Source organism: Strix uralensis, chromosome 2 (assembly GCF_047716275.1).
Source record: "Strix uralensis isolate ZFMK-TIS-50842 chromosome 2, bStrUra1, whole genome shotgun sequence".
NCBI lineage: Eukaryota > Metazoa > Chordata > Aves > Strigiformes > Strigidae > Strix > Strix uralensis.
In genome coordinates this window covers 65,304,495-65,329,414 of record NC_133973.1, presented here as the reverse complement: position 1 = coordinate 65,329,414, position 24,920 = coordinate 65,304,495, and the positions used below count along the sequence as shown (strand labels likewise).

The following is a 24,920-nucleotide window of genomic DNA, read 5'->3' as shown; positions in this document are numbered from 1 at the left end:
CTCAGAAGACTATCTAGTCCAGCCTTTCATGGGTAGGGAAGTCTAGAGGAGCTTACCTAGTACCCTGTCCAGTTGCAGCTCAAAAACCTCCAGTGTTGAGGACTCAACTGTGTCCCTGGGGAGGTTGTTCCAATGATTGATAGTTCTCACTGTAAAAAATTTCTTTCTTATATCAAGCTGAAACCTCTCCTGGTGCAACCTGTATATACTGCCTCTTAACCTCTCTGTGTGGCTTCTTGTGAAGAGAGACCCTCTCCTTTTTGTAGCTACCCTTTAAGTCTTTGTCATCCTTTATTAAGAAGGAGAAAGGGTAATCAATAGTTAAAATTCTGGTGTCTCTTACAAGCTCATACACTGATACCTATAGTATCTAAAAACACTAGATGACATTTTAATGATTTTTTTTCTTGAACTTACACTTTTCTATTCTCTCCAAGAACTTCTTAGCCAGAAGTGATAGATTTGAACTACAGTTGACTTCAGCTGATGGAAAAATCCAAATTTTTCATATGAAAGAAACCATCTAGCCATTTCCAGTATGTACTGGCCTCTAAAGGAAAAAAGTCAATTTTGTATTTCATGTGGTCATCTGGCTCATCTCCTCTCATTTTTCTCACTGCTTCTTAAGAGTTCTGTGGTATCTATTAGGTATAATCCAGACCACTGAAAATTGATTTCAGAAAGCACAATGTCTTGGAAATTGGTCTCTGGGTAAGAAACGCAGGTACCTGGAGAGAAAGTACAACATACTGAGGAGGGGTTGCTTTGTTTCAATTGTTGGTGTAGAGCTGATCTCCTTGACACGTGATTAATCTTCGTAATTATATACATGTGTAGGTTATGTATCAAATTACAGCAAGTATAAGAAGAATAGAACCAGGTGTATCATGATCTTCCTGTGTTTGCAGAGGTCCTGAAACTTAGAACTGAAGCTTGTCTTTTCAAGGTGGTTATACCCACTTTGACTATAATTCTGTGGTTGCCTCATTTGCCATATTTGCAGCATTCCATGAAAATGATCATACTTATGAAAACTTCCCTGCAGCTGTGCCTTGTTCTGCAACCAGACTTGCCTGCAGTCCAAGGTGGTTTAACTGGATTTCAGAGTATGCCTGCTTGGTAGCTCTAGAACAAAAGGGATTTAAGAGACAAAAGCTAGAATTCAACTTTCAGCCAGGTTCAGAGGAAACAAAATCTTAATGTGATAAACGAAGCAGTCTCCAGAACAGTGCAGTAGAAGGCCTGCATAGGAAAATGACCAAAATGCATTGTTATCTCCATCCACAGCTGTATGTGCTTTCTGGTAGGCTCCGTTACTGGACGACGCTGTGGATAGTCCAGAGAATAGGTATCTTCTCAAAAGCAGACGAGGATGAAAAAAACCCAGTTGACTTCCTTCTGTGTATTAACTGTAGTTTTGTGCACTGTTAAGGAGGATAAAGGAATAAAAATTAAATATCTAATAAAATAAAGGTGACTGGCTTGAATTTTCCTCCTTTTAGTTTCAGAGTCCTGTCCTCACACTCTTAAGAGCTGATAGCCCTAAAAGACAAATCAGTGTTTTTATTTAGGGAACTGGTTAGAGTAGAAAGTGAGAGATGTAATAGCAGGCAGTGATCTCATGATCTTACTACATCATTAATCAATATTTTAAAATCAGTGTTACAACAGCTATAGTTAATGTGAATCACTTGGATGCAGTGAGCAGTTGGCCACAGTCCAAAACACTTCTTTTTTTCTCTACCAGTTCTGTTCTAGGCAACTAATAGCTCATCTGGGGACACTGCTGTGTACAGCTCATGGTCCAGGGATAAGTGTCTTGCACTTATTGCACAATTTAGCTGGTTGGGTGTATTTATTATTTATTAAGCAGCATGAACAAACAAACAAAACCCAAAGAAACAAATCACAACCCTAGCTATAGATCATACTAGATCATTTAAACAAATGGCTTTTCATTGACTATAAGATGGCGTTTGGGTTTTTTTGCTTTTATGTGATGTATTGTGTTGGAGCAACAAGTGTTTGGACCTTTTATGATTAGCTGTAAATCCACTGGTAAGATTAATCCAGTCTCTAGTACCAGGAGGTGTTTGCCTGCATCCCACCATGTAGATAGGATCAAATAGGAAATAAAAGATTGTTCCTGACTTGGGCAATATTTTGCAGGAACGGTAGCAATTGTATTTAAGAACCTTTTATTACTCCTTTTTTGTAGGACGTGTGATGAACAGGAAGAATTTAATAAATCGTAATGGAAACTGAACATTGTAATGAGTTTTTTGTATTCTGGGTGAATAGAACAAAACGTGCACATGTGTTTTTGACACATAACAGCAGCTAGAGTATGCATTACTACAAAACTGAGGAACTGGGGATTTATGCAATTTTTCGTTTCTAGGTTAACCATGTGACTCATATACTTCAGTGAAGCTCATTGAAAAATGTAATCTTTGTGATCATCTGTAGATGGCCTGTAATGCATCATTGAAATGCCACTGATGATAGGACTAAACACTTAATTGATCCAGCATTGTTCTTCCCATGCAGAAGCTTCAGTATGAGGCGGGGTGGATGGCGGAAACGGGCTGGCGATGGCGATGGCTGGGGAATATGGGTATGTTCAAAACCCAGTGGTTTGGTTTTGTTTTTAAGAGGTAAATGGCACTGTTGGTTAAAAAGGGTTTACAATTTTGCTATATATGCTAAATGTATGATATGCTATAAATTAAACCCTTTCGCTTCGCTTGAAAACACATAATTAAGTTCAAAAGAAATTTTTTAAATTACCAGGTTCTGAAGTCTTTGTTTACAATAATCCACTAAATTGCATTATTAATAAGTACAGACCCTTGAATAGCTTTAAATCACCATTTAAAAATTAAACTAAATAATTTTAAAATTATTTATGGTTGTCTCCAACACATTCTGTATAGCTGGACAAACAATAACTGAGGCACCTAATTTACATAAATATTTACGATACTACTGTATATTTAAGAACTGAAAATACATGGAGCTTAATGAATATTTCCTACATTGTTTCTTTAGGCAATGAGCCTCCAATTTAGCATCAAATTTCCATCAGTCCCTTACTTCTTTTTTCTTCTTTTTTATTCTATAAAAAATTTTTATAAAGATAGAATCTTTTTCTTATAGAATAAGATAAAAGAAGTATGAAATAAATCCTGCCATGTTGGTAACAAGATGCACTTATCTCGTAGATAAGAATTTAGGGTGAAGTATTTGCTATTTTTCATTTGGAAAAAGAATATGTCTTTTGTATGTCAACCAAAATAAATTTGAAGGAATGCTACTTGCCTTTCCAGTCTTCTAATTGACCAGTTCCTGTCTGTAAAAGTTAGAAAATAAGACTAGCATCATGGGGTTTGTTTTGTTTTGTTTTAACTTAAAAACTAGGGCGGGTACATGTCGGCAAAGGTTAAGAAACTGGAGGATCAATTCCGGTCAGATTCAGCCATACAGCACCAGAGGGATGGAAGTTCATCAAGTATCTTTAGTGGAGTCGCCATCTATGTCAATGGCTTTACAGGTGAAGCTTTTATTTTTTTAAGGATCTGTTCTGTTTTGTTCTAGTGTCTGTTTACCATCCTAAGTGGGGTAAAGAACTGTAAAACACATGAGTTTGCAGCTAAGTAAATACATAACAATTACTGTATATCTTTTGTATGTTATGTTCCTTTGTGTTTCATGATTAACATTTTCAATATAATAATTAAGTTCTGAATATAAATATTACTTTACTAAATCATTTACATGAATAATCACTGACAGAAATAGGAGTAAATTCTTCTACCTTTCTGCGATCTTATTATTTGAACTGAAACCTTTTAACTTCCTCCATACTTCTACATATATTAAATTTTTAATTTTCCAAACTATTGATGGTTGGAGTGTATGCATTAAATTTATGTTTGGGTGGATATGTTGGGTTTTTCTTGCTCAGAGTGGTGTAATGCTTGAGACAGTGAACCCATTAATAATGGAAGGAAGAACAAGAGGAGAGGTGAGACATATGTATTCATTGTCTGTGATGGACTGATGGTGCATGTTAACTGGAGTAGGATTTTTAATCTACCGTACGTACGTTCATATTTCTCCTGGGTTCTGTAAAGCAGCTTAATAACCTTTTTGAAACTTCCCAGAAGTCTTTTTCAGGGACCTATGCCAGGAATGCTGTGACTATTACATAACTGATGCATACAGCTTCTATGATACAGAGCAGCGCTGGTTTGAGCACAGGGCTCAAACGGTCTGGAAAAGGTTAAGGTGGACAAGTTAAACTATTAATACCTCTGAATCAGTTATTTAATACAGACAGTTTCCTTCATGAAAATCTAACATTTGCATATTCTTCAAGGTACTACTTCCTAAATAGAGCTCTACAAGATGGTTGTTGAACAGGCTGGAGTAGGAAGTATAACACTTGGACAAAATGTGCGCTAGTTTTAGTTAAAAGTTAGAGGTATAATCAAGTGTTAGAAATCTTCTGAGGGTTGTCAGTAGGGCACTGGAAGGAACTGTAACTATTTTTTAAAAAATTTTCTTCCTTCCTGTATTGATAAATATTTTTTTTTAGTATTTGTGCCAAACTTTTTATTCAAAACTTTTCTGCTTGTGCTGACCCAAACCTTTTGGTGCCAGCATGACACCACTGCAAAGGTTTTCCAAAAGCTAAAACTTTGTCATTTTTTTTTCCCCCCCCCACCTTTGCTTGCAAAATAAATAATCTTTTTAACGTGATTGAGGGAAAAAGAAGAGATGTTAGTTTTTAAGGTATTCTCTATTCCCTGTAACAATGCAAGAATAACCTGGTAAGAAAAGAATGAGTTAACTGCTTCAGTAAATCAGAAATTGTATAGTAGGAGTTTGGTGCTGTTGCTAAGCCCTTTCGGTATTCTTTTCTATTACTTCTGGGTATAAAATACACTCGCAAACTCTGGTGAGAAGATAAGTGAGTTAATCTAATATTGTGTTATGTTGATGTAAAGTGTTTTTTAATGTAGTTTAGCATTAGATCTACTTGAGTATTTTTACCCACTCCCTCCACCATATATGTAATGGAATGATCCTCTGTAACAAGTAGAATGTTTACATTTTGAATCAATCTCTTCAGAAACACAGTTTTCTACACTTACTAGAAATGTTTTTCTGATTTGTTCTTTGAAGAACTTGTAAAGTTTTTCAGGAGAAAAGCAATGGTTGGCACTCTTTCTGATCATAGCATCATATTTCTCAATTAAAGTTGTTTTTCTTACTCTATTTGCTGACACAAACCAGGAATATTTCTGATTTTAATTTTATAGATCCCTCAGCTGATGAATTAAGACGGCTAATGATGTTGCATGGAGGCCAATACCATGTGTATTACTCCAGATCAAAAACAACTCACATCATTGCCACAAATCTTCCAAATGCCAAAATAAAAGAGTTGAAAGGAGAAAAAGTAGTTCGGCCAGAGTGGATCATGGAAAGGTAAGTTTAGATCTACTGCTTTTGAAGGTTTCTCCTTCTGGAAAAAAAAAAAAGAAAAATTTGGAAAAACAGCATTATCGAAGATTGCATTTTGAGATTATGGTTTAGTTTGAAATAAATCTATCCTTGCAACAGCTGAGTAAAAATACCACTGTTACATTGAAGATATGCATCTTAGTGATTGTTCCTTAAGAAACTTCACTAAGAACATTCAGAAAGTCTCAGGCATGTCAGGAAACTGAACGTTATCCTGTTAATTCCATTTAATAACCAATCAATTGACCAGCCTTCATCTCAGTATGTTTAAATAAGTACAAGGTCATTGTTTTTTAACCTCTTGCCTTGTGCATTGCATAAGTTTCATTTCATCTGTAAATAAAGAAGAATGTCAATTGAAAAACATTTTCATAAAATTGAAATGAATCCATCTAAACATTTATTATGTTGTGACTTTATAGCAAAACAAAAACAAAATTTAAAAAAAAAAGTTTTACTTACAAAGGATTTATGTTCTTTGGTTCCTCTGTGCACTGGAATGCATAGGATCAACTAAAGTTGTCCTCAGGTCCTTGAAAAAGATGATAGCATGGCTCAGAGCAGTTAATCTGGCTTGCATCTGTCTTTTTCCATCTGAGGAATCCATGGGAAATAGAATAGGCAGGAATACATTCTGGAGATCATTCTGTCAGTGTCATGCTAGTCTTAAGTAGCCTCTTTCCTAGATGACCAGCAGAAACAGGCAGGGAACTGTTCTGCGTACATACTTGTAGAAACCTGTTTGCAGTTGCTATTTTCAGTTTATTGATTTTCAGTCCTTTGGATTCAGCTGTTTCACATCCTGTATCTTTAAGGTAAATTTTTTAAACTTTAGGCAGAAATTATAGGTTCCTCAGTTTGAAAAATATTTTAGGTACATTTTTTAAACAGTTTTAGGGCCTCACCCATGAGTTTAAGGACTTGGAAAACTGGTGGTAGGTGTGTTTTTATTTGAAAGATGTGGCTGTTTTCACTGATGCCGTTAAAGCTGGTTATGATTTTAACCAAGTTGGAAAAATCGATTTGTATACATTCAGTAGAGACTTGCAGGAACCTGAGGTATGAAATCTAAAATTTTCCTTATGATGTCTTGTGTCTTCTGCATCTCCTGATTCTGGAAGGTTGTACTGTAGAATAAGTCAGAAGAACTGAGTATAGACAGATACATGGGGTTGGGCACAAGATGACAGGGAACTCACTGTCTCGGTAGAACAGGGCTTGTGTCAGAATCTGGAATAAAAGCTAATTTCACAACACCACATCATTTTTTCCCTTCCTCAACAATATTGAAGAACACTCATTGGTTAAATACTCCATCTCTGTGTATGGAATACCAAATTATGTTCTCCTCAGTAGATCAGGTAGTGAAAATCAGTACAGTGGATACAGAGATTCCAAATTTGTTGAAAATTCATGTGCACATCATGTTAGTGCAATATGATGGGTTTGGGGTTTTTTTAGTTTGATTAAGAGTCAACCCTAAAATGTTACTGTCACAAATTGCTAGTAAAGCAGTGTTTTTAGATCTTCAGTCTTGCCATCCAAGGTTGCAAAATGAAAAGGTCGTTTGTCTGTGGAGGTTTGATTTATTTCTTTGTGTGCACACTTTATGATCTAGTCCTTCATTAAATGATCACATGCCATCTTTTTTCACTATGGTACCTGCCACATTCTCTTCACAGAAAAGATGGAGTTCAGGTTGTAAATTGTTAATTCAGTGACTTGTTCTTTGCTTCCTGTCTCTGTAACCCTGTTCCTTACTTAGTGCATGTGACTGGAATTCTTTGCTGATAATGGAATGAATAATTAATTCCTGTCTTTTATTGGTGCTTATCACTACAGCATCTGTCTGCTTTCCAAAGATTAATGAACTTACCACAACACTTATTACAATGGCTATTATTTTCATTTTTTGTTTGAGAGCCACCAAAAAGACATTAAGGTAAAACACGAAAAATGACAATAATTTGGAGTATGCCATGTGAACTATGTAAGATCAGATTTTTCATAGTTAGTTATGAAAAGATGGTAAGGTTATGTTGAAGTTTATTGCTGCATTAAAAGCTCTCTGTATTCTGAACTGTGAGCATTCTGAACTATGGTCTAAAGGCAGACTCTTGTAAATCTGTTGTTAAATGCAAGTAGCTCTAGAATTTTTGTTTATTTAGCATCGCATAGAGATCAGGTAGTAACAGTAGTGGCAAAATCCAGTATTGCAGATTAATGTGTGATTGCTTTAGTGACAAAATCCTTCTTTCTGCACTCCCCGTGTTGCATGTTTTAGCTACCTCTCCATTTCTGCAACAAATGAAGAGACTCGAAGGCAGACCTCCTTTCTAAATTTTTCTTCCTTTATTTGAAAAATACCCAACACAATTATGTAGCTTGGAAAGGTTGTTGTGCAATGTCCAATGAAAGCCAAACTAAGGTGATCTGAGAGCTTGACTTTCAAATTTGAATATTCTTTTAACAAACATTCTTTGACATTCATAATAAAATCACTTTTCAGAGATTGAGGATAACTAACCACTAAAACGAGCTACCAGTAGAATTTGTGGATTCCTTATTTTGATTTTCAGATTGAGTGAATCGATGTTAATATAACACAAATGTGAAGAAAATAGTTTAAAATCATTTCCTCAGAAAAACAAAAAATTAATCTGGTACATCGGACTTCATTTCCTTTTTCTGATGAGGATTCAGAATGCAAAATGCTTGAATAAATAAAAGCTACCAGTCTTAAAACAGTACAGCTTTCAGAAGAGATAACACATTACTTTAACACAGTAACTTTGTTTTGGAAACTAGCAAAGCATTGAAGGGGAAGGAGATGGCTTTTATAGCTGTACCAGAAGCAAATAGGGTGACAAATTATGCCTGACCAGCCTAGTTGTCTTCTGTGGTGAGATGACTGGACAACAGGAGAGCAATAGATGTCGTTTGCTTTAACTATAACAGGGCTTTTGACACAGTCCACCATTGCGTTCTTTTAGTCAAATTGGGGAGATACAGATTGGATAATGGGCTGCTAGCTGGGTGAAGAACAGGCTCAACTGCCTGGCTCAGACAGTAGTGGTCAACGGTTCAGAGTTGAACTAGCAGATGGTTACAACTGTCATTTCTGAAGGGTCGATACTGGGGCAGATGCAGTTTAATGTCATTGTTAACAATGTGGACATTGGTGATGAGGTGGAAAGTACCTTCAGCAAGTTTGTGGATGACAGCAAATAGAAGGGAACAGGTGATATACTGGAGAGCAGGGCTGCCTTTTGGAGACTCTCAACAAACTGGAGGAATGGGATGACAGAAACTTCATGAAATCCGACAAAGTGAAATGCAGAGTCCTAGATATGGGACAGAATTAATTCTATGCAACCAGACAGGCTAGGGACTTACTGGCTAGGACACACCCTTGTAGGGAAGGACTTGAGGGTCCTGTTGGACTGCAAGTTGACCGTGGAGCAGCAGTTGTGCCCTTGCGGAGATAAAAGCTAACAGCATACTGGGTTGCATTAGCAAGACTGTAGCCAGCAGGTCAAGGGAAGTGATTCTTCCAATCTGTTTGGCACTTCTGAAGGTACATCTGGAGTTGTGTGTCTGATTTTGGGCTTCTCAGTACAAGAAAGATACTGATAAACTGGAGTGAGTTCAGAGGAGAGCCACCAGCATGAATAGAACCTGGAACATGTGATCTATGACAAGAGACTGAGGAAGCTGGATTTGTTTTACTTGAACAGAAGACTAGGAGGGGATCTAATTGTTGTCTTTTGTTACCTATATGGAGGTTGCAGAGAGAATGGAGGCAGATTTTCCTTCAAGATACACAGCAAGAGGGTAAGAGGCAATAGTCACAAGTTGCAACAAAGAAAATTTTGACTGAGTGTAAGGAAAAGATTTTTCACAGTGAAAGAGGGTAAGCAGTAGAACAGCTGTCTAGAGAGGTTGTGGAATCTCTGCCCTTGGAGATCAGCCCTAGACAACCTGATCTGACTTTAAAGATAACCCTGCTTTCAGCAGTGTCTGGACTAGAGACCTCGAGGTGCTTTCCAACCTAATTTTTTTAGTGATTAGGAATTCTGTGATCCAGGGGGTGTGGAATGGGGAAAGATGTTGAATGATGCATCTAAAATAGGATTCCTATTGCTGCATCTTAATACAGTTTAAAAAAAACCACAAACCAACTGTGCATTCATCTAGTAATGAAGCTACTCCAGTAGCTAAAATCTTAGCATGAACAAGTTCTCAAATAAATGTGGGGTTTTTATCATCTTGAAGTTGCAGTAATGATTTTGAAATATTACCTGGGTGGTTATGCACCCAGGTTCACACGGTGATATGAGAAACAGTCTAACCAGTCATTCCAAAATCTAAGTTGCTGCATCACCACTTTCTGTACAAGAAAGCTTTGGAACTTTACCATGTGTATTTTTAATTCTGTTTGGCAATGTTTAATGTAAATGAAGTTGCTTTATGAATGCTATGTATTCGTGTATCAAACAATATTTAATGGATATATTTTTAGGGCTGTTTTTACTATCCTATTCCCATAGAAACTTTACTAGGTCTCTATGTATGTGCCTAACTAGTTTTAATTTATCTAATTGGGAAATGCGATCTCCCACCCCATTCTTCTCTAATTGCAGCAAGAAAGCTCCTAAGGGCTTTTGTTCCACTGTCCAGCTCCCTTGACAGTAGTAGAGATTTGAGCTAGTTAAAAACCACATATCCAAGAGAAAGCATTCAGGTGTTGAAGAACGGAAAAACAGTATCTGTCGCTGAGCTAAATTCTCTTTAAAAATTTGAATCCAATTGTATCTTCAAAACTGAACACTGATACTAAGCTTCTTTGATATGAGAGAGGTTCCTCTGCTGTAAGAAGTTTCAGAATCTCTGACCCAGTGTCCAGTATGAAGAGTTATATGAAGAAGAGGTGAAGTATAGGCTGGGAAGGCTGTTACCTCTACTGCCAGCACAGGCATTGGGGTGGAGAGATGAAATCATGCTGTGGTGTATTTTTGAGAGGATTTCACTTCAAAGTCCATGACTTCCCTAAGGAATTTAGCAGTTATTGAAGTATAATTGCAGTTTCAGTGGAAGAAGAAGAAGAGGGAGATACAGTGGAACACACAGGACAGAACTGGAATGATTGTAGTAGATATTTATGGAAGGTTTATTTGGAAATTATTCTTCTGTCTAGCTTTCTTCAGTGAATTTTCTCACAAGAAGGGGTAATTATCCTTTTGGAATGGAAAAAGTAGTTCCTCTTTAATACTGAACCACATCCTAGCTGACTGACCTCTTTCAAATTCTACCCAAATTTGCTTGGAACACATGCATTTCCATTGTTCCAAGTTAAAGAGCTCAGTCAGCATTGTTCAGTTAAAATAACCTCAACCACTCACCAGGGCTTTTTGACCAGGTGTTGTTTATTTTGTTTTTGAAATTAAATATTTGGGGTTTGTGTGTGTCAATTGTAGAAGAGAAATGGATGTAGACAACTGACCAACACAACTGTGAAAATATGTTTTACAGTACCAGTCACTGCATCACAAATTACTTTTCAGTTCAATCCAGTTAGTAGTGGGAACAGGGTTGTAGAAGAGACTGCAAGTGCATATAGCAGAACAGCAAAAGGTAATGACCAAAGTAATAGTTTATTGCACGTGAGGTATTTTTTAGCATAGAAGGTTGTGGTTTGTTTTTTTTTTTAAATGTCTTAAGTAGTAACCTGTTTCTTTTTTTTTGTTTGTTTCAGCATTAAAGCTGGACGTCTCCTCTCGCACATTCCATATCAGCTTTACACCAAGCAGTCAAGTGTTCAAAAAGGTCTCAACTTCAATAGCATATGCAAACCTGAAGATGCCATGCCAGGTCCAAGCAATATAGCTAGAGATCTCAACAGGGTGTAAGTGTTTCTGATCTTGTAATGCAGATGCTAATCATTCACCCATAATGGGTTTGCATTTATAACTATATAGCATTTTTAAAATTCATTTCAGCTTTATAAGAGGGAAGCTCTGAGTCACTGAAATTTAAAAATAAGGTATTGCTATATAGATAGTAAAGGACAGAACTACAATTGCCTTGACTCCAAGCCTTGTCTCTAGTCTTTGGGGCACACTTTGCCTGGTAACGTGACCTGGCCAGGATACAGCATATCTGTATGGAAGCTACAGGTACACATTAAAGGATTCTGACTAGTGACACTGAAAAGTAGGTCTTTATTTCAAAAAAGGCTGGTATGATGTGATTACTTTGGTAAAGGTGCGTAGGAACAAATGTAAATACATACTAGTTGTTAAGTTCTTTCTCTAGCTTCTTTTTAAAAAAAGTCACAGTCTACCTTATGTATGGTAACACCAAAGTTTAAGTCACACTTCATGGAGAAGAAGGAATAAAAAATCCAATTATAATATAAAAAAATTCTCCTCAAACACCTTGAGAAGGGAATAGAACAGAAAGCACCAGCAAAACTTTTAAAGTGTCAGAGAAATTGGAATTTGGAAAGAAACCTTCCACTTGAACAGATTGTTCTGTAGATGTTTTTAAGAAAGTTCCTGCATCTTTTTCAGAAGCATGTATTTGTTGTTTAGAGGCAAGAATCATGAAATTATAGAATGGCTGAGGTTGGAAGACACCTCTGGAGGTCATCTGGTCCAATGCTACTACTCAAACAGGGCCAAGGATACTGTACGAGATACTATACTTTCTGATTTGTAATGGGGATCTCTGTTCTTCCACAGTCCAGTGATTTATTTAAAAGCTAGTCCTGCGTAATGCTGAGGAGACTTTACCACATGAGTGGGATTTGTCTATATTTAGGAAAAATAAAACCAGTACCACAAAATTAATATCCTAAGCAGTATTTCTTACCCATATTTTAAACAATGAGTGATACAATCACCATCACCTCTTATTATTGCATTGTTAATGTTTTTTAAATGAGAAGAATATTCAGACTTCCCAAAATACCAATTTAGTCTGAAAAGTATGAGTTTAAAAGCCTGCTCTACCCACTGTTACTAAACATGTACCACTGGATATACCGCTTTCAACTGTGCAGCTCCTCAAGAATACTATGTTCAATATAATTTATGATTGTGGTAATCTTAACCAAAATCTTAATTGTTAATTCTGGTTTCACTGGTATACTGGATAGCTCATTATTTCCCACCTTTTTTTTGTGTACTTAAATTGGAAGTGATGGTTGGGGATTTTTTCAGCAGTTCAAGAGTATGTACAATTCTTGAAGGCTTTGGTTTTAATTCCACTTAGGGTTTGTCACAGAGTTAATTTTTTGAATGAAAGCTTTGCCTCTACACTGTCAGAGTAAATGTAAATTGCCAGTGCACTTGTGGCAGAATACAGTGTTTTATATGCTTGAAAGATGAAAAGTAGTTTATTTGGGTTACTACCACCTGGTAGTGGTGCATTAATAATACACCAAATCTGTGAAATCTTTTGTACAGCAATACAGTATTTTGTGACATTGAGAGGACATGGCTCAGAGTTTGAGATAACTGTCTTGAGAATGCGAAAACTACTTAAGTATAAACTGATAACAATTAGGGAGATAAATACTTAGCACTTGAAATGACCTGTAAATGTGCCTTTTTGTTTAAAAGATATGGTATTAAATAATTGTATCTGTTTCAGAAATCATATTAAAAAGTGTGAGGTGGAAAACAAGATCACACCCAATGGAATAAGTAGCTGGAATGAAGAAGAGGAAGAAGAAAATGACGATTTTGGATTTACAGAGCTGGAGCAGATCCTTCCTGGACGGAAACAAAATGGGATTCAGTCTCGCAAAGACAGCACTGCCATTTTTAACGGACACACACACACTTCTACCAGTGCCTTAAAGACACAGGATTGCTTGGTGCCCTCTGGCAACGGTGTTGCAAGTAGGTTCTCTCCAGGCCCTTTGCAGGAGGAGGGGAAGGCTGAAAAAGGCATGGTTGACTTTAGAGACTGCACAATGCAGCAGTTGCAGCAAAGCAACAAGAATACAGACTTTTCGTGGAATCCACATAGGACTATGAGAAATTCATCCTCATCTTCATCTTTGCACAGTAATGCTAAAATAAATGGTGCTCACCACTCCACTGTTCAGGGGCCTTCAAGCACAAAAAGCACTTCTGTACCTACTCCTAGCAAGGCAGCTTCCTTACCTGCGTCCAAACCTTCAGATTGTAGTTTTATTTCTGACTTTTATTCACGTTCAAGACTGCATCATATATCAACATGGAAGTGTGAATTGACAGAGTTTGTCAACAGCCTGCAGAGAAAAAACAGCGGTGTCTTTCCAGGAAGGGAAAAATTAAAAAAATGGAAAGCAGGCAGGTCTGCACTTAAAACTGACACAGGTAGATACTTGTTTAAGAAGGTTTATGTTGAGAAGGTGCCTTATATCTTTGTACATTAAATGTCTAACTAAGTAGGTTAGCATTCACTATTCACATTACAGTCAGGCTATCTGGAAAAGCTTGATGACTTTGATGCACTGAAAACTAAAGGATCCAACTGCTTTTGGTTTTGTTTGTTTGGGTTTTTCTAACTTAAAATGTGACTTAATGTGATACTCTGATCTATAGTCCCTTCCTTCTTGTAGAAATAATATTCCTGATTTTACCAAGATATGTGGATTGATCAAGCGAAAAAATTACTATATATATCTAAATACACAAGTCTGTAGTTGCTGTGTGAAAATCTAAAGGGAAAAAACAGAAGAAAAAACCTTTCTGCTTATAGTTCAGTGTGAAAATTTAAAAGATAGTAACATGTAGAAGTGAACTAGAATCTACTTTTTTTTTTTTTTGTTAATAAGAGTTTTATATAGCTCTGGGTCTGTTTAAATGGGTAGAAGTGTAATATGAGACTTCTGAACCTGGCTTGTGACAGAAGAGAGATGTTTTATGTCATTACATCAAGGGCCAAAATGAAAAAAATATGTGTAATTCATGAGAGGCAAAATGTTACCATTATAGATCAAGTATTTTGCATCTTTAGAATCTCTCATTTACAGTCTTATTCAAGTAAAAGGCTAGCACTATACCATCAAAGAGATTGTCTCTGTTGTGCTGTAAAAATACGTGTAATCATATGAAAATATGCTTGACGATAAGTTACTACATCCTAAAAAATTACTGTTAGATAAATAAATTAACTGATTCTGTGTTTGTGCAAGGACACCCCAGTTACAAAACATGTTAGCTTACAAACTACCTTAATGTGTATTTTTTTCATCAAATTATGGTCTAAGCTAATATATTTTTATTTTCTCTTTGATTTGGCCTAGAGTATTCGAATAGTTAATGACTGTTTCAGTTGACAAGTAGCAGCTTCTTAAGCATTAACTTAAGCACTTGCTTTGTAAATATGCCCTTTTTAAGACAGTCCTTATTTTTCAAAAAATGACTTCAAATGGTAAATTATTAAAAACAAGAAAACGTTTTTGTGATTATTCAGTAATTAACTCAGATGTTAAGCAGAACAATTCACTTGATGTATCGAAGTATTTTTTTCACTGTTATACTTTATGCATTGTTCAAATTAAGATTTATTTTTTTGGGTTTTGGTTAGATACAGCCTCCTGGTAGGTCAGCAACATGGACATGCAGACTTGAACTTCTAGAATACTTGACACAAGTATTACTAGTGCTTTAGGCATGTGAGTTTTTCAGTCTGGAGCCATCTTGCTCATCTTTGCTGGATGTTTGCATGAGTGTAGGTACAGCAATGACAAAATTCTATTGCGTGGGAGGTTTAAAACTAATTTTGGTGCATTTCATGAAGAATTAATGGTAGCTCTTGGTGCAGCTAAACTTTTTTTAATCTTTTGGAACAGTGTTCTGATTGATGAACAAACAGGAGTAAAGTTCTTTGTTCCACATTCGGTGTTAACATAGCAAAATTAAGATCCAGTTCCCACAACATGCATTAATCTCCTTGGGTTGGGGGAACTTGTTAGGGAGAAGGTGTTAATTATGAGAAAATAAAATAGAAACTTTTAAGCTGATGCACTGTTTAGTCTGTTAGTCTACTATTTATTTTTACATTTCTCTGAGAATTTTGTAAATGTAAATATCTTCTTCGTGAGAAGAAACAAAAATCTTTATAATTTAAGGTGGTAAGAACTTGATAATAGTCGTTGATGACTACTGTGAGTAGTACCAAAGTGTATAAATTAGGGTTCAAGTTTTCTGTTGGTGTATCTTCATACTAGGTAATGTGTCTGTTGCGAGCTCAGCCAAGCCACAGAGCTGTATAATGCACGTGGATATGGATTGCTTCTTTGTGTCTGTGGCTATCCGAAATAGACCAGATCTCAAAGGTCAGTATTTAATTCTACATGTTACAGTTTACTCAGTTAAGCCTTTAAAAACAAAACCAAACTTTCACACTTACAAAATGAACTTCACATATTAATCTTTTTATTCCTGCTTACTTTCTCACAATCCAAAAGGAAGTGGAAGAGAGAACTGGAATTCTCCTTGCTGTCTCCTTTCAGTATCTAAAGAAAAGAAAAGTAAAATCTGGAGTAACCATTCTCTATAACATTGCACATACCTTACTGAGACGTCAATCTACCATAATAGAAATCAGAGCTCAAATTCTAGTTGTACCAAAAGTGGATTTTGGTCACTCTGTTTAAAAAAAAAAAAAAGCATATCCTAATAATTTTTCTGAAGTGATGTAAGGAGCTTTGTTTAACTAGAAAAGTGGAAAGTTCAAAGCTGAGAATTAATTGTCTCTTTGCCTGATGCATCTTTTTCAAGGGAAATTTGCTTCTCCTTCCGTTTGCTATCTAACCTCTTACACATGAAGTGTTACAAGACCCGGAGGCTGAACAATTTAGTTGGCGTTTAGAAGTCTGAGTTGTGCGATCATCCGTGGGGCATAGGAAAAGTTAGTGGAGCTCCTTAGCAAGTTTGGTGGTTTTTTTTTACAAGTGTACCATTTAGAAGTGGAGATATTAGTTGTTCTGTGCAAACACTGAACTTCGGTGATGCACACAAATCTGAAGACTTGGTGCAGTGGTGACCATCTGACACCCAACTATCATAGACCTTGGGAAAGAGTAAGCTGTAATATACAATTCCTTTGCTCTCTTGCATCCAAAGGCAGGAGCAACTGTATCAAAGATACTCCTGGTATGTTTGGGTCTTTAAAATTTTATTTCCTGCCAAGTTTCAAATTCCATTACTGAAATATAAAGAATCTAGGACTTTTCTGCAAATACTTTTTCCATTCCACAGAAGTCTGCCATAAATTAGCTTCCTGTAAAAAAATTATGGAGGTGTTGATATTACTAAAAAGTCAAAAGTTTACTGAAGATTTGATTTTGTACAGTTAATTAAATAAGTGGAAACGAGTGTGTTGTTATGCGTATACTCTTCTACTTTACTTAAGCTAATAAACATGATAAAGTATTTTAAATCAGTACAGTGTTTGCTGTGTCTTAAACTAATGAATGAGTAGGCATTGGTGAAGTTTCACAGCTTCCATCTATACTTTTTATTAAAGACAAACTAGTATGGCTGTATTTTCATCCTTTAAAAGCTTTTCTTTTTACGTGTGACTGCAATCAAGACAACAAATTCATAGTCACAATACAAAGTCACTTTCTTAGCTGTTTCCTCCTTAATGCTGTAAAAGTATATAAGCTTGAAAGAAAATATAAAAAAATAAAGCAGACATGTTTATGATCTAACCTACCCTAGTTGTGCTGTTATTAAAATGTGAGCTATTATAGATGTTGACTTGTAAGCAGTACCTTCATTTCTTCTCCACAGGAAAACCAGTAGCTGTTACTAGTAACAGAGGTGCAGGAAAGGCACCACTGCGCCCTGGTGCAAACCCCCAGCTTGAACAGCAATATTACCAGAATAAGCTATTGAATGGCAAAGCAGGTACAGATAAGTCTGTTTGTTTGTCAGTATGTTTTTAAATTTTGTTATTGAAGACTTTTTCTTAAAGCTATTAATAAAGTGTGCAGTGGATAGATTTGTTTTATTCATGTGGGGAATTTCAGAGAAGAAATATCTTTGGACAACATGGTGCTCTGTGGCCTCAGTAATAACATGCCACTGTGACTTCTTGTTAGTTAGCTTTGCTCAGTATCATGAATTATTTTAGAGTAATTTTAGGTTTTACTGACTTTCATTGAGGTTGAGTATAAGATATAATGTTAAGTAATTATTTAAAATAGGAAATAAATACAGGTTGTCTGGGATCACTTTGTTATAAGTAAGTCTATTATACAGAAGAAGGTACCAAATAAATTATAAAAGGCTACTAAATTTTTTTTACTATAAAAGTAGAAATGACAATATATGGCCAGTGAGAAGTTGTTTGAAGTTGGTTTCTGAATTGCATGTGTACATTGTATCTGTGTACAATGAGTTAATTTGTGTGGTCCTTAGAGCATCTTAGGTTTCTGGAAAGTCGGTGCAACTTCCATGAGTTCTGTCTCCCCAGTATTTTGTTTCTTCAAATCCAGGGCATCTATTGTAGTTTGAGAATTCCTTACTTGCCTGCAGTAATTTAGAAATTTGTTACTTTCTGTGTCCTCAAGTAGTAGTATACTAATATAAACAAACATACTTTTATTAACATGTTTTATTACTATTATACTGCCTGAACTGCGTTTAGTATGAGAAAGTATATTGCCAAACATTGGCAACTTAGTTCTCTTTTTTTCTCCAACAGTCTGCTTCATCAGCTTGCAACAGTTTACCTCAAGGTTGGTAAAAGGTGCATATACAACGGGCAGCTGCTATTTAATTTCAGTTTAGGATTGGAAGTGGAGTTTCTCCTTAGTCCCTTGCATATGCACTTTTTACCAACCTTGTGGTAGCAGGTACTGTTGTTACAAAGTTTACACCTCAGCCAGTTATTTTGTTGATACAAGAGGTGGAAAAAGACAGGTTGTTCTTCCATGGTTGTTTCTGAAATGATAGTACTTTAAAAAAAAAACCCTAATAAATTCTGCCAATTTTCAAAGACATTTGGAAACAAGGTATTACAGGAAGTGATGCCATTTTATTTGTCTTTTTGCAGTAGTTTAAGAACACTTCAAAACTGAGGTAGAATATGTTTGTGGAACCCACTGGCCTTTAACTTTTTCAGGACTTTTCAGGATTCTCCAGGCTTAGCTTCTGCTGTGTTGTTTGCAATGCCATGTATAAGTGCGCTACAAAGATAGCTGTGGTTTTTATGGAGTTGGATTTTCTGTAGCATAGCTTGTGTATGAACTATTTATTGGTAGTTCAGTTTTATACAGTGACTTTGTAACTTTTATTAGGACCTTACACTGGATGAGGGTGTGACTTCATACAATCAAGTGACATTTGGAGAGTGAGGCAGTTAAATTACAGAAGTTTAGGTGATATCTAGCAAGTTCTTTGTGATTCACAAATTCAGTGGTATCTCTTCTACTATATTTACTGCTTAAGGGTACAGCAGATTTCAGCCTCATTGTGTAACAAACTCAGTTTCTTACTGCAGCAGCTTTTTCTGGATATCTGCACATTCATTTCTTTACTTCAGCATCCAATCTCACTGGCTTGCACACAAGGCAGGCCTCTTTCTTTCTTGATACTTAGTCTGATTGTGCAACCTATTGTTTTGGTGAAAGGATTTTTTCCTAACACTCTTTTTATAATCTCTATCTCATTAGCTGCAGTTCATAATATTTTTTGGTCTCTTTATTAATTTTTATCTCCATATGCAATAGTTTTATCAACAAAAAATACAACCTGTTGTTTCTGCTTGCATTCTCATAAGTACATGGCTTGTCTTCCTTTTGGGGAAAAGAAATTACAGTTAGTTATGGTCTTAGATGAAAAGGTGGAATTGCAGGCGAGGCTTTTCTAACATCATAGTATCTTAGAAAGTATATGTGACACGCTTCACAGCATGTGTTTAATTGTGCCACGCCAGAGGTAAATATGGTCCAGTAGGCACATGTATCACATGGAAAAGTACTTTTTTCTAAAATATCAAAAATACAGAATGCTAAATTATGCTGTTAAACGTACACAATTCTGTTTGGGGACATGTTACATAAATGAAATGAAAAGGTAGTTGGGACCAACTTTGAACATGAACATATTTTGACATCCATGCTTCAACATGGAACCCACTTCATTTTTTGATGCTTCAAGCTTTCCAGGCTGTTCTCTGATTTTGCTTTCTCCAGCTCTTGCTTATTAGAAAAAATGTTTCAAATTAAAAAACAAACAAGCAAAAACCAAACCAAACAAAAAATAAACAAAACCAAATCTTTATGAATTACTTTTGAACAAATACTTGAATTCTGCTACTTCAGCTACTTTTTTTTTTTTTTTTTTTTTTTTGCAAATTACTTCTTTAGTGATACTGGTTCCTGCCTTTGATCTGCATTGCTAGGCAAATATCTAGTGTCAGTAGAATCTTGAGCCTTTTATGAAATACTTTCTTTTTCTTGTTTGAATTCATCCAAAAATGTATAACTTATAAATTTAAAAACTTGCTATCACTCTCACCCGAAATCTCCAAACTGGAGATAGCCTTTCTGGGTAGTAGAAATTACTTCTCTACATACATGCCATCTTTAACATTCATATTCTAAAGACAGAAGATTAACATATGTTAATCAGGATTCATAGTTTGGGGTCTCTTTTCCATGGCCAGGATGCCCAAGATGTGAATGTTTTCTAGGCTTCCTTTCCCTCAACCCTAGTATCTCCCTTTTTTCATTCTAAAGAGCAGCAGATTTTAACCATCATATTAGTCACAGATTTATTCTCAGCGATTTCTTTTTCACAGACTTGGGTCCTGGCCTCTGATTTCTCCATCCGTTGCTCCACATTCACCATGTGCCTGTCTAGTTTCCCAGCTTTTGATGAGAGGTTCTCTACCTTGCCTTCCATTGAGGACAATGTGTTCTGCATTGCCCTGAATTTCACATGAAGTGACTCCATCAGCTCATGGGGGGATCTGCTCTGCTGCGATGTGGAAAAAGTCAACGAGTCCAATGAAGATAGACAAGATGACAGCATCATCTCAGGCCAGGGCACAGGAAGGCATGGACTAAAGAAATTGTTCTTGTCATTCTTATCTTTATTTGGGGCATAATTTTGCTCTAATTTTCAGTTGTAGACATCTTAGGTAACTTACTGAGCTCATCATACATTAAAATATATAAGATATAAAAAGGTGCACAAATTTAGCAGAAATTCTGAATAAAAGCAGGTTTTCACATGAGTCAGGTTCTACCCCTGCTGTCTCCACTCACTCATTACAACACTTTCTCTGGTCTGATAACTGGTCATTTGTGCAGATAGCACCATGTTGCCTTTCAGTCAAATTGTCAGTGTAAGTTTTTAGTAGCCTGAAATATAATTAGGCATTGTGGCACTCTGAAGAATACTCGCTTTTTATTATATTACAAAGGTATATGGTATTAAATAACTACAGTAATGAAAAAGAACTATAGCATACATACTGGATTTCATTTTAAGTTAATAGAAGCTTTTTGTCTGTATGATACCTTGTTGGTTTGATTCTCATGGGGAGTTTGGGAAGGCATGGTAGTTTTTGCATCTAGCCATTTTTTCAGGCTGATGTTTATTTAGAGTATAGGCCTGTATCTTTCAAGGTTTACATACTGTGAAAACTCAAATAGAAAGGAATAGAAAATGCTTTACTTGATTCCAGTATTCGGTGTCATGGAATTCTATTCTAGTACCTAGTACGCAGTGGGCCTGGAGGACTCTTTAAAATTTATTTAAGAGCTTGCAGTAGAGTTTTATAGAATTAGGGAAGGTCTGTCTCATTGTACGTCTGGGGTTGCTGTATTTGTAATTGTATCATTTTGATCCAAGATAAAATTATGGTAGTTTCTAGCTAATGTTTTTTAATTTGAGCTAATCAGCATTCTGGTTATTTCACTTCTTTAAAATCACTTTGTGTTATCTAGATTATTAGAAAAACAGTTTTAAGTAAGAGGTTATAAGTATGGTAAAAAGTGGGTTTGAATTCTGAATTTAATTTCTGTGTTCTGCTGGTGGTTGTGCTTTTTGTAAAAAGGAATATAGCTAAGTGTTGTCTTGTTCAGCCAAGCAGTTAGTAAATTTTTGAGTGTCTTGTATTTGTTTACAGGATAGGGTTCTAGCAGTTAGCCTCAAGTGTTTGATCATTTTTATTGTCATTAAAGGTAACTGAGATCAGTCTTACTTTACAGTATGCAGTATGGTGTGTGTAGTCACCAACAAGCTGCTGTCTAGTAACTTTGGGGAAAATAGACACAGAATTTTTCAGTAGCTTAATATTATTCTCAGTAATATGTACAGACCTATCTGCAGAGAGAGATTACCGGGGGGGGGGGGGGGTGGGGGGGGGGGCAGGGCAGGGAGGGGGGGGGGGAGGTGTCTGGGGGTTTTTTTGGGCCATGGTATAAATCAATACAGTATTAAGAACCTCTTCATCAACAGGTAGCAGTATAGAAATTGTGTAAAATAAACCCCATAATTTTTATTTTATTCACATTCATTCTGTTGAACTCTTAAGAAAAATGACATAAAAACAAATATAAATATTATTTTCCAAGCAGAAATTAGAGTACCTGATAAAATGGACTCACCAGTCTGGGAGCATCTGGATTCCACACATGTGAATGGAGCTGACTTCGATCTCACTGTTCTGTCCATGGCTGAAATAGCTTCTTGTAGTTATGAAGCCAGGTAGGTAAAAGTTACCTATCAGGTTGCTTGAAAATCTCATTCAGATAGGCATAAAATGTCCAAAGATAGAAGTTCTTAGATCAATTTCTTTCAATTTATCTAGAGAGGAATTTTTTGTTTTCAGAAGTTGTAGTTATATAGGTTGTTAGAATTTAACACAAGGTTTTCCCTATGGATGCTGCTGCTTTTTAAACACTGCTTAATAGCTCTCAACCTAACCTACATGTTACTTGAAACAAAGCATATTAAGGAAAACCTTATGCCATTTGCTGTGATATTGTTGATTGCATAATTATCTCATTTCTTTGGGTCAAAGTTGCATTCTTTTATGGAATTAAGAACACTTTGTTACTGAAGGTTTTAGTTAAAATGAGACAGTAAGTGTGATTACTAAACATAAAACCATTTCTTGCACAGATTATGTTGAGCATTCCCAGTAACGTACCTTATAAATGGTCAGAGTATGAAACAACTTGTTATAAGTATAAGCACAGTGTTGGAAATAGGATTTTGTTCCCTGATGGAAATAATACTTCAGAAATTATCCCTTCATTGGAATCTTTCTCAAGCATTCTGGGATAGGTAGGCTTATATTTGTGTCTCAAAAAGTTAGAGTTTGTTTATTACGGGAGCATAATTTTGTAAGCTTGCACAGTGGATTATAAGATCCAGTTACCTTAGTCACTGTAGTGTATATGTGTGGTTTTAATTTGAAACGGAAGATAGCAAGTAGTGCTTTCTGGAGACTTTCTCTTTAAACATGTTCCCATTCAGGCTGTCCATGCTGCATACATGAATATTATACAGCTAATTTAAATACTCTATTCGCAGTTATTTTTCTTACCTATTAAATTTCTAGCAGTTGGACTAAATTCCTTCTTATTGGTAATTCATTCTTGTGGGAAAAGATAAATACTTCATTTGGAAATACTCCATATTAATTTGTAGAGAAGTTGGTACTGTGTTTATTTGGGTTTTTTTTATTATTTAATTTTAGACAAGTTGGCATAAAGAATGGAATGTTTTTTGGCCAAGCAAAAAAGTTGTGTCCAAATCTTCAAGCGGTTTCATACGATTTTGATGCATACAAAGAAGTTGCACGGACAGTATATGAAATATTAGCAAGGTAACATGTGCTGTTTGTTTACATGATCTTTCATGGTAAGGTTATCTAGCATATTTTATTTGCTGCTGCGTGCCATTATTCGATTTAGTATTTTCATCCCTGTGTTACTCTTCAGCTTCAATAAAGCCATTCCTATTTGACAACTTCTTTTTGTAGTATTTTTGTCATTTTGAGCACTGTGCTGCTTCTGAGCATTCTTTAATCTTGAAGCCAAATCCCGTAAACAGTCAACATCTGACTTCTAAAGGAGTCATTGTTAATTTTTTTACTGATTACACTATGAGAAGCAGATCCCTGCTTAGTAGTGACATTCTTCCAGGAGTTTTTTTTGAGTGGGTTAAGAATGGATTATTGGAGTAACTTCTATTAGAAACTACTTTCTGGTTTAAAATGCACTTTGAACAAAACTGGAAATTTGTTATTGTCAATGAAAAATAAGTATTCAACTCCTTCTCCAGCTGTTCCTTTAAAATCATGATGCATGTTGAAATTAGTCCTACGTTAGTAATGTTACTGTAATTTACTGGTTTAGCATTTTTAATATGTAAGTGATGTGTGATACAAAATAAGCAGGGAAATGCCACCACAAAAGGAAGACTTTATTTGCTACATATTTGTTTTAACAGATGGTGAGCTGTTGCTGGTGTTTCACCTCCTTTACTTTGTGTTGATAGCTATACTCATAACATCGAAGCAGTCAGTTGTGATGAAGCACTAGTAGATATCACTGAAATCCTTACAGAGACCAGACTGACTCCTGATGAACTTGCAAACGCTATCCGCACCGAAATCAAAGCCCAAACTAAATGCACTGCTTCTGTTGGGATGGGTAAGTACCTTATTTCATTTCTGTTTACAAGAAGTGCCTACTATTGTAAGGTGTATTGAAGCTGTGTAAGATTGCTAAAACTCTTAAGTGTTTGTGTGATATGGAATATATTGCCATTTAAATTAGTGTAAATAAAAATCTAAGAAAATCTTCATAAGGGGAAAGTTTTAAGCAAAAATTTGTAAAATTGCTATAATGTCTCCTTTGTTATCTGAACAGTATGCTAAAATTCCATTTGTATGATGTTCTTACATTCAGTTTTATGAAACGCTACTGTATTTTTCCAGTAAACAGAAAAATGAGCACAGATTCTGTTCTTTATTGAAGATAGCAGTAAGAGTTTAATGGGGTGTCATAATTTAGCATAATTATTAGAAGGCATTGAAAGCAAAGATTTGTGTGATTTGTGGTAGGTATTGTATATGAAATCACACATCTTAAAAGACTTCCTTGATTTCTTTTCACTTGGCCTCTTCCTTTCTCCTTTGTTTTTGTCCCTAATTAATCATAGGGTTGAGTAAATATACTGAGTGCATGTAAGTGTATGAAATCCACTTGTGAGACAAGCTGAAATTCATTAGTGTAAACAGAATTCTTTATTTCTTCTGATATCATAGCACAGAGACTGTAATTCTCTGGATTCCTGTTTGGGTCTTTTGACTTGAAACACATTTGTAATCTCTTTTTTATGCTTATTTAGTGT

General features: G+C 35.7%; 1 protein-coding gene across 6 annotated transcripts in view; it reads left to right on the top strand.

Annotated features, from left to right (window-relative positions):
- The window catches only part of REV1 (REV1 DNA directed polymerase), a 61,768-nt gene that overhangs the window by 11,628 nt on the left and 25,220 nt on the right, over positions 1–24,920 (top strand). For 2 of the 6 annotated variants that reach the window (XM_074859041.1, XM_074859040.1), the window contains 10 exons: positions 2,551–2,617; positions 3,421–3,553; positions 5,328–5,496; positions 11,288–11,437; positions 13,189–13,901; positions 15,761–15,868; positions 17,331–17,447; positions 22,130–22,262; positions 23,260–23,388; positions 24,063–24,217. In XM_074859041.1, the coding sequence (XP_074715142.1) occupies positions 2,561–2,617; positions 3,421–3,553; positions 5,328–5,496; positions 11,288–11,437; positions 13,189–13,901; positions 15,761–15,868; positions 17,331–17,447; positions 22,130–22,262; positions 23,260–23,388; positions 24,063–24,217 (1,864 nt within the window). In that variant the 5' untranslated portion in view covers positions 2,551–2,560. Of the gene's footprint in view, positions 1–2,401; positions 2,447–2,531; positions 2,618–3,420; positions 3,554–5,327; positions 5,497–11,287; positions 11,438–13,188; positions 13,902–15,760; positions 15,869–17,330; positions 17,448–22,129; positions 22,263–23,259; positions 23,389–24,062; positions 24,218–24,920 lie in introns of those variants that run through there. The other 4 variants (XM_074859044.1, XM_074859039.1, XM_074859042.1 and 1 more) reach the window with 3 other exon arrangements.